The 9,743-nt window shown below is 44.8% G+C and overlaps 1 protein-coding gene across 2 annotated transcripts; it reads right to left on the bottom strand.

The window, feature by feature from the left end:
* Positions 1-942: 942 nt before the first annotated feature.
* On the bottom strand, positions 943-9,261 carry LOC309384802 (zinc finger protein 18-like). Of its 2 annotated transcripts, none has more exons than XM_081938593.1 (6): positions 9,116-9,261; positions 6,663-7,217; positions 6,052-6,172; positions 4,947-5,029; positions 4,506-4,635; positions 943-2,567 (listed from the first exon to the last, which is right to left on the bottom strand). In XM_081938593.1, the coding sequence occupies exons 2-6, from the start codon at positions 7,098-7,100 to the stop codon at positions 1,246-1,248; spliced, it is 2,094 nt and encodes a 697-aa protein (XP_081794719.1). In that variant the 5' UTR covers positions 7,101-7,217; positions 9,116-9,261; the 3' UTR covers positions 943-1,245. The 2 variants fall into 2 exon arrangements, with proteins under 2 accessions (XP_081794719.1, XP_081794720.1); XM_081938594.1 differs by having other exon boundaries at positions 4,506-4,632.
* Positions 9,262-9,743: the final 482 nt, after the last annotated feature.

Raw genomic sequence — 9,743 nt, 5'->3', positions numbered from 1 at the left:
GTTTGTCACTAGTGAATCAAAGACACACAAATGTTACCTTTACTATGAATATGACTTCAAACTTGGTCATAATTTTAAACCACAAATTATGTTAGGAATAGAATCAATTCCACAAATATTTAGCATTGTCCTCTAAAGCCTCTTTCTTTGAGCTTTTGCTAAGGAAACAGACCCAAATTTAAATGTAGGCAGGTAACAAGCAACTGCTACTAATTAGCTATGGATTTATCCTAGTTTGGGTATGAAAATTCTTTTAACCTGTCCCAATGTCTAAAAAAAATCTTTAAAAATCTTATTGCTGAATTGGCTTAAAATGATATCCGAGAAAGCTAATACGCACTCAAGACAACATTATTTTTAACTGCAGTTATTTCAATTTCCCCTTTTCAGAAAGAAATGACTCAATATTATATTTGCAAGTTAGTATTTCCCATAGGTCTTCCATCATTAAGGGAAGGAGGTCCCCACACCAATAGGGTTCTCTATTTGTGCCAGTGCAATATTTGTGCAAGGGATGCAGTGGCTCAGAGGCTAAGACGCTGAGCTTGTTGATCAGAAAGGTCGGCAGTTCGGCGGTTCAAATCCCTAGCGCTGCGTAACAGAGTGAGCTCCAGTTATTTGTCCCAGCTTCTGTCAACCTGGCAGTTCGAAAGCACGTAATCATGCAAGTAGAAAAATAGGAACCATCTTTGGTGGGAAGGTAACAGCGTTCCGCTTTGGTGTTTAGTCATGCCGGTCACATAACTACAGAGACGTCTTCAGACAGCGCTGGCTCTTTGGCTTTGAAGATGAGTATCACCACCTAAGAATCAGGAACAACTATCACATATGTGCCAGGGGGAATCGTTACCTTATTTGTGCCGGTATAATGGACACGGATAGTAACTTTTAAGACAATTACACAAAGGAGCTGAATTAAATCCACCTTCTCTAGAATCAATGCGTTTTGTGTTAAAAAGATTCCACAGGGTGACTTACAAAAGACAGTATTCAACATCCCAGAAATTCATTTAAATGAACGAATGAATTAAATAAATGAGGGAATGTCTTCCCCAAATCTAAATAAATATTAGGTTTAAGTATGGAAATGATTATGTTCATATCTTACCTCAAATTCTCAAAGGAATTTTCAACAAGCTATTTATATGTTTTCTGGGGATTATATGTGATTTTATTGTGGAAGGGGCTCTTGAGGTTCTTAAAATCTCCTCTAAAGGGAAAAAAAAAGAGTACGTAAGCGGTGTCTTATACTCCAGTTTCACCTTTTATGAGTTTATGATGTTTCGCATGAATCCTTTTGTGGCAAATGAAAGCCGTGGTCTTCCTAAAGCTTTTCCCGCAGTCCGTGCACTTATACGGTTTCTCTCCGGTATGGATCCTTCTACGTTTAGAAATGCTGGCGCCTTTGTTAACGTGTACCTTCATCCACTTGTAGATTTTCTCCCTTGTGTGGGTCCTTTTATGGGAAGCGCGGTTACTGCTGGTATTGAAGCTTTTCCCACACTCCGTGCATTTGTAGGGTTTCTCCCCGGTGTGGATCCTTTTATGGGATATGAGGTCACTGCTCTGACTAAAGCTCTTCCCACATTCCCTGCATTTATAAGGTTTCTCCCCTGTGTGGATCCTTTTGTGCGAGGAGAAATTACTGCTCTTCCGGAAGCTCTTCCCACAGACCAGGCATTTGTAGGGTTTCTCCCCCGAGTGGCTCCTTCTGTGGGAAGTGAGGCTACTGCTGTTGCTGAAGCTTTTCCCGCACTCCGCGCATGTATAGGGTTTCTCTCCCGTGTGGATCCTTTTGTGAGAAGTCAGGTAGCTGCTCGTACTAAAGCTCTTTCCGCACTCCGAGCATTTGTACGGTTTTTCTCCCGAGTGGCTCCTTTTATGGGACGTCAAGCTGCTGCTCGTACTAAAGCTCTTTCCGCACTCCGAGCATTTGTACGGTTTTTCTCCCGAGTGGCTCCTTTTGTGGGACGTCAGGCTGCTGCTCGTGCTGAAGCTTTTCCCACACTCCACGCAGTGGTACGGTTTCTCTCCCGAGTGGCTCCTTTTATGAGCCGTGAGGTTGCTGCTGCTATTGAAGCTCTTCCCACACTCCGAGCATTTATAGGGTTTCTCTCCGGTGTGGATCCTTCTGTGGCACGTCAGGGAACTGCTGTTGCTGAAGTGTTTTCCACATTCCATGCATTTATAGGGTTTTTCCCCCATGCCGACTCTTTCGCGCAGGGACAGGGCAAAAGTACAGTGGGAACTTTTCGTGTTGCCCTTGAACTGACCCTTCTGTTCTTTGACTGGGGTTCTGCAAGCTTTATTTACGTCGGATGTATCCTGCAATATTTCTTCCCCTTTCCCGAAACGTTTACCCTTGCTTTTAAGATGGCGGTTTGGTTGGACAAATGAATCTTGAATTCGAGGCCACAGAAAGGAAGTACCGCGTCTCTTTCCGTTTTTAAAGCGACTGTCCACACACGTCTTTGGCTCCATTTGATTTGCAAATAGTTCCTTTCCCTCTTCCAGCATCCAACTTTGGAGGGTTTCCTTGCAGTTTTTATTCCCTTGCCCTTTACCCCCTGGAGTAAAGAAAAAAAAGAAGAAGAAAAAAAGAAGAATATAAGAAGAAGAATATAAGAAGAAGAAAAAAAGAAGAAAAAAAGAAGAAAAAAAGAAGAATATAAGGCCAGAGAAAGGAAATAAAGAACAACTATAGAAATTGACTGTGAATTTCCTGCTGGAAATTTAGCTTTGTTTCTCAACCCAGGTCAAAATATTAATAGCTTGATTTAATCTTGGTTATTACTAAGTTAACATGTAACACTGAAATGGACAGTGTCTATTATATCAGTGGATAGAAACTTCAAAAAAACCATCTGCTTATCTTCATGATTTCTTCGTAAAGAAAATTCCACTGTTGTTGTATCTGTATTTGAAGAGCAGAAAAAGGAAAGCCACGGCTTAAACAGAATCAGTTTATCCTGACAGTTGGAACAATCACCATATTTTTCAGAGTATAAGATACACCTCCTAAAAGAGGGTGAAAATTTTGGTGCGTCTTATACACCAAATGTAGCTTCGCCCACCCATCGGCCCCTGTCTCCCAGCAATTTGCCTCCTTGCAGCAAACAGCCTGATTCAGTTTCAGCTTCAGCATAGCCTGATTAGCACCAGCAGCTGATTGTCGGTTGGATTGGCCTCCCAACTATCAGCTGTTCAGGCTGCAGGGATTGCCATTGCCTATTGCTGCTTCTGCATGCCTCATTTTCGGCCTCCGCATTCCATTTTTGGCCTCTGCATGCCATGTTTTCGGCCTCTGCGCACCCCATTTTCCACCCATTCTGATCCCCGCCACTTAGAACGGGTGGACAATGGGGCCACACGGAAGCCGAAAATGGGGCGCACGGAGGCAGCAATAGGCTGTGGCAAACCCTGCAGCCTGAAACTGCTGATCATCGGGAGGCCAACAGACAATCAGCTGCTTATGCTAATCAGGCTGTGCTGAAGCTGAAACTAAAACGGGCTGTTTGCCGTGTGAGGCAAAGGCAGATTTTCTTTTTTCTTGTGCTAATCAGGCTGTGCTGAAATTGAAACTGAAACTTGCTGTTTGCTGCAAGGAGGCAAATTGCTGGGAGGCAGAGGTAGGTTTTTTTTTCCTTATTTTCCTCCCCAAAAGCTAGGTGCGTCTTACACTTCGGAAGGTCTTATACTCCGGAGAATACAGCAATCAGTGGAACAACTTGCCTCCTGAAGTTGTAAATGCTCCAACTCTGGAGGCATTTAAGAAGGAGGGATTGGACAGTCATTTGTCTGAAGTGGTGTAAGATATCATAAGCAGGGGGGCTGAAGACCTCCAAGGTCCCTTCCAGTGGTGGGTTCTGGATCCCGTTCCAATCGATGCGGTTGGAACTGGCCCGGTGGCATCCACATGCGCAGTGCACGCACGCGTCTTTCCGTCCAGCGATGCCTCTGCGAGCCTCCGCAATGCTCCAGCTGCTCAGCAGAGCATCACACAGGCACTGTATATGCCGTGCACAGAAGCACAGAAGACTTTAAAGACAGGTAAGGAACGCGGACAGGCGGGTGAGCCCTCAGGAGCACCATACTGGAGCGGTACCCGGTGCTCCGGGCAGGCTCTGGTACGCCCGTACCAGGGCATACCGCCTGCAACCCACCACTGGTCCCTTCCAACATCTGTTCTATTGTATTCTATTCCTATTCCTATTCCTATTCCATTCTATTGATCTACAAGTTCATACAAGGCAATACCCCAAAGGTGCTTTTCAAAAGGCAACTAAACTTTATTTTTTTCCCTTGAAAATGTTTTGCTTCTCATCAAGCTCTGAAGAACCGATGAAGCTTTTTGGAAGAGAAACTAAGTGTTTTCAAAGAGGAAAAAAAATCAAGGAAGTTCAAGGGTGTTTTTGAAAAGTTCCTTTAGGACAACCATGACCTAAACGATTGAGAATGTCCGTAAACATACAAGGCAATATTTAAGGACCAAGCAAGGTCCTTACCCAGGGAGGCCACATTCCGAGAATTCTCCAGCATGACTTCCTCATGGAGGGCTTTTTGGTGGGCATCCAGCTGAGACCACTCATCTTTTGAGAAATACACAGCCACCTCCTTGAAGGACACAGTGCCCTGCTGAAGGAAAGAGGTTGCCATGATCTTGCAGTCCCATGAAGACAAATGATCAAAGAAAAAAAAGCTTCATTGGGCTCATTTTTTAATTTTCTAGCGAGTATAAAAAAAAATGTGCAAGGAAATGGACAGAGTTTATAGTCTCTCACCAAAAGTACAGTTGGGGCGAGTTTCATACAGTTGGATAAATTCCGTAGAACTTTCAGTGCTATTTTTTCTCGTGGAGTAGATTAGCGTGCTCAAGATCTGAATCTTCCTAAATCAGGGTCAGCCCACCACATCACCCCTGATGTTTACCCTCCCCCCCCCCATACCTGAGCTGAAATTTCAGCTGCTCTTTTGGACACACCAGAAAAAGGAGATGATCCTAAAAATGCTGGTGGCATTGATCCGTTCCCTGTGACAGAAACAAAAATTGGAAGCAGGCTTTTTAAATGGTAGTTAAATAAAAGATAAGAGAGAAATTATAAACAAGAGAAGTAGAAGAATGAGAGGGAGCAGGACTCTTCCCGACAACACCATACACCTGAAAGCGGGGGTGTCAACACTCAAGGCCCGTGGGGTGCTTAGATCTGGCCCACGGGGCCACTCTGGAAAAGACCATTTTCACTGGCAGAGGGTTGCAGGAGACTGTCACAGCCGAAAACGGAGCTTGCGATGGCCGCGTGCAGCTCTCCCAATCTCCGCTTTCGCTGGCAGAGGGTTGCAGGAGGCTGTCGCAGGTGAAAACGGAGCTTGCGAGGACCGCGTGCAGCTCTCCCAATCTCCGCTTTCGCTGGCAGAGGGTTGCAGGAGGCTGTCGCAGCCGAAAACGGAGCTTGCGATGGCCGCGTGCAGCTCTCCCAATCTCCGTTTTCGCTGGCAGAGGGTTGCAGGAGGCTGTCGCAGGTGAAAACGGAGCTTGTGAGGACTGCGTGCAGCTCTCCCAATCTCCATTTTCGCTGGCAGAGGGTTGCAGGAGGCTGTCGCAGGTGAAAACGGAGCTTGCGATGGCCGCGTGCAGCTCTCCCAATCTCCGCTTTTGCTGGCAGAGGGTTGCAGGAGACTGTCACAGCCGAAAACAAAGCTTGCGATGGCCGCGTGCAGCTCTCCCAATCTCCGCTTTCGCTGGCAGAGGGTTGCAGGAGGCTGTCGCAGGTGAAAACGGAGCTTGCGAGGACTGCATGCAGCTCTCCCAACCTCTGTTTTCGATGGAAGAGATTTGCAAGAGGGCGTCGCAGCCGAAAACGGAGCTTGGGAACCCATTTTCATTGGCAGAGCGCTCGGGCCACCACAGGCACCCTTAACCCATGTGGCATCGAGCGGGCCACGCCCCCCCAGCCATGCCCCCACCTCCACCCCTTCAGTCAAACACAACCCTAATGTGGCCCTCAATGAAATAGAATTTGACAGCCCTGCCTTAAAGGACCTTCCTTTTACCTTTTGAAGTGTCCTGAGATAGATTTTTAGAGACGCCTCCCAAAAGCAGCTCCTGAGAAGGATTTGACAAATCCCTGCATTCCCTGTGATGTTCAATGCCCTCTACAGATGGTGCCTGGACCTGAAATAAAAGGAAATTAAGGGTTTCTTGCTTTCAGATCACAATGTTGAAGCTTCCATGGGGATGGAACGAGTAGCGGAACGTGTCCTGCCTGCAAGCCCCCTTTTCCTTTGGACTTCAGGCCTGCCCCACTTTCTACTGTCTACTTTCTGTTGTGGGAAAATGGGAGGGGGATTATATGGAGTTGGGTGATATGTAGCCACAATAACATTCTTTTAGAAACTCAAGGTCATCTTTGTCTCTGCACCTGGCGGGAACTGGATGGGAGGAATCTGTCTTCATGGCAGTGGGAGAGTGGACCATGTGATGAACGTGTGGGTGTTGGGGCAGGATCTTGAACTTTCAACTGGGTGGGGAAAACCTGGAAGCTTTCAGATTTGGGTTTTTCCAGATGTGCCAACATGGCTCTCTTAATAAATTGGAACTCTGGTTTAATTCCGGGTGCTATTTGGAACCCTGACAGAACGTTTTCTCCAAATGAGGTTCTCACCTTCAACTCTACATGGCCCTTCCGCTCCTCCACCTGACTGAGGAGGAAGCCTTCTGCCAGGGACACTGCCTGGGAGCTGGTCTCTGCTCCACACTCCCGGATCCAACTCTGCATCTCTGCGGGCAGGATAGCCAGGAATTGTTCCAGAACCACCAGGTCCAGCATCTGCCCTTTGGTGTTCCTCAACGGTTGCAGCCACTGATGGCAAAGGTGGTGAAGGTGGCTGCAAATCTCACGGGGTCCCTTGGCCTCTTGGTAGTGGATGCTCCTGAAGAGCCTGCACTGGACCTCTGAACCAATGGCTTTCACCTCCAGGGTCTTCTGCCCAGCTCCTGCCCAGAAGTCCTTGCCCACTGGGCAATGTCCCTCCATTTCTTCTCCATACTCCAACATTGTTCCCAATGGAGGTTGAGGAACTCCAACGATCTTTTCATTCATACAATCTGGATCGTCAACGAAGCCCTGGAGAAATTCTTCAAGCCCATTCACCCTTTTTGCTTAGGAGGACTTTTGGTCCCCAGACAAGGAAGCCCAAGTGGCTTTCAGCTTCTGGATCTAGGGGAGGAAGAAAAGGTTCCAGAATTACTAAAATCTGCCAAGGTTGACGTCAAACCACTAAGGTTCTATTCTGTTCTGTTCTGTTCTACTTCTATGCTATTTCTATTCTATTCTATTTCCATTTTACTTCTTTGCTATTTCTATTCTATTCTCTATTCTCTACTCTATTCTCTACTCTAGTTATTCTCTATTCCCTATTCTATCTATTCTACTTCTATGCTATTTCTATTCTAATTCTAGTTCTATTCTATTCTACTTCTATGCTATTTCTACTCTACTTCTATTCTACTTCTATGCTATTTCTATTATAATTCTATTTTATTCTACTTCTATGCTATTTCTATTATAATTCTTTCTATTCTTTTTCTATTCTAATTCTATTCTATTATCTATTCTACTCTATTCTCTATTCTATTCTATTCTCTATTCTATTCTCTACTCTATTCTATTCTCTATTCTATTCTATTCTCTATTCTACTCTATTCTATTCTCTATTCTATTCTCTATTCTCTATTCTATTCTATTCTCTATTCTATTCTCTATTCTATTCTCTATTCTATTCTCTGCTCTATTCTATTCTCTACTCCTATTCTCTATTATATACTCTATTCTATTCTCTATTCTATTCTCTACTCTATTCTCTACTCTATTCTCTATTCTATTCCCTATTCTATTCTATTCTCTATTCTATTCTATTCTCTATTCTATTCTCTATTCTATTCTATACTCTATTCTATTCTCTATTCTATTCTCTACTCTACTCTATTCTCTATTCTATTCTATACTCTATTCTATTCTCTATTCTATTCTATTCTATTCTCTATTCTATTCTCTACTCTATTCTGTATTCTATTCTCTACTCTACTCTATTCTCTACTCTACTCTATTCTCTACTCTATTCTATTCTCTATTCTATTCTATTCTCTATTCTATTCTCTATTCTATTCTATTCTCTATTCTATTCTCTGCTCTATTCTATTCTCTATTCTATTCTCTATTCTATTCTATTCTCTATTCTATTCTCTGCTCTATTCTATTCTTCTCTATTCTACTCTATTCTATACTCTATTCTATTCTCTATTCTATTCTATACTCTATTCTACTCTATTCTATTCTCTACTCTATTCTATTCTATACTCTATTCTCTATTCTATTCTATACTCTATTCTATTCTCTATTCTATTCTCTACTCTATTCTATTCTCTATTCTATTCTCTATTCTATTCTATTCTACTCTATTCTATTCTCTATTCTATTCTCTACTCTATTCTCTATTCTATTCTATTCTCTATTCTATTCTCTATTCTATTCTATACTCTATTCTACTCTATTCTATTCTATACTCTATTCTATTCTATACTCTATTCTATTCTCTATTCTATTCTCTACTCTATTCTATTCTCTATTCTATTCTCTATTCTATTCTATTCTACTCTATTCTATTCTCTATTCTATTCTCTATTCTATTCTCTACTCTATTCTCTATTCTACTCTATTCTATTCTCTATTCTATTCTATTCTACTTTCTCTATTCTATTCTCCTCTATTCTGTTCTCTATTCTCTTCTAGCTATGCTATGCTATGCCATTCTAGCCCATCTTCTATTCCTATTCCATTCCTCTCTCCATCCCTGGGAAGCTTCTTCTTTGCTTGACTCCTGCCATTGCTTCCTTCCATCCATCCTCCTCCTGCCCTCCGTCTATCCTGGCTTCTTCTTCCTCTTCTTCTTGCACGTGTTGATCAGGCTTGGTCTTGTTCCCCCTTCTCCCAAGGGACGTGCAGGGAAAGGGGCGGCAGGGGAGCTTCCCTCTTGCCTGGACTTGCAAACGCTGCCCCTGGAGGAGGGGGGCCGCGAGGGTCTCCATCCCCTGTGCAGCGCGAGGCCCCACACTCACCCCGGGAGTCACGTCTGAATCTCTCCTTCCCCCGCAAGACTTTCTCTGCAGCCTCTTCGCCTGCTGGCCAGGGCGAGGGAGTGCAGAGTCCTAGAGAGGCCAGGCTCTCCCTGATGCTACTCAACTACCCCCCCACCCACCCGAAGAGCCTCGGAACGCCCGCGCATGCTCGCTTCCATTTCTGAAGCCGAGGAGGGTCCATCCTCATGCTGGCAAGGAGGGAGCCCCCTGGTGGGCCCTCTAGGCAATGCAAAGGACCTCTTGCAACCCGGGGCGCAGGATGAGTGGGGAAAGGTGGAAACCCCACGGCGAGAGACGGAGGATAAAGGGGGATTTGCTGGCTTCCTTCAAAGATGCCGACCCAAAATAATTGCATTGGACTGTTTGAAGCGGGGGGGGGGCATTCAGGCACCCGAAGAGGAGAGGAGAGGAGACGAAGAGGAGGGGAGGGGAAGGGAAGGTTGAGGAGAAGAGATGAAGGGAGGGAAGAGGAGATGAGAAGAGATGAATGGTCAGGAAGGGAGAGGAGAAGAGAGGAAGAGGGGAGGGAAAAAGGGAAGAGAAGGGAGAGGAGAAGAGAGGAGGCAGGGGAGGGGAAGGTTGAGGAGAGGATACGAAGAAGAGGGAA

The sequence above is a fragment of the Natrix helvetica genome (assembly GCF_964273705.1).
Source record: "Natrix helvetica genome assembly, chromosome: 1".
Classification (NCBI taxonomy): domain Eukaryota; kingdom Metazoa; phylum Chordata; class Lepidosauria; order Squamata; family Natricidae; genus Natrix; species Natrix helvetica.
Note: the sequence above shows the minus strand (reverse complement) of the source record. Positions and strands in the feature narration are given on the sequence as shown.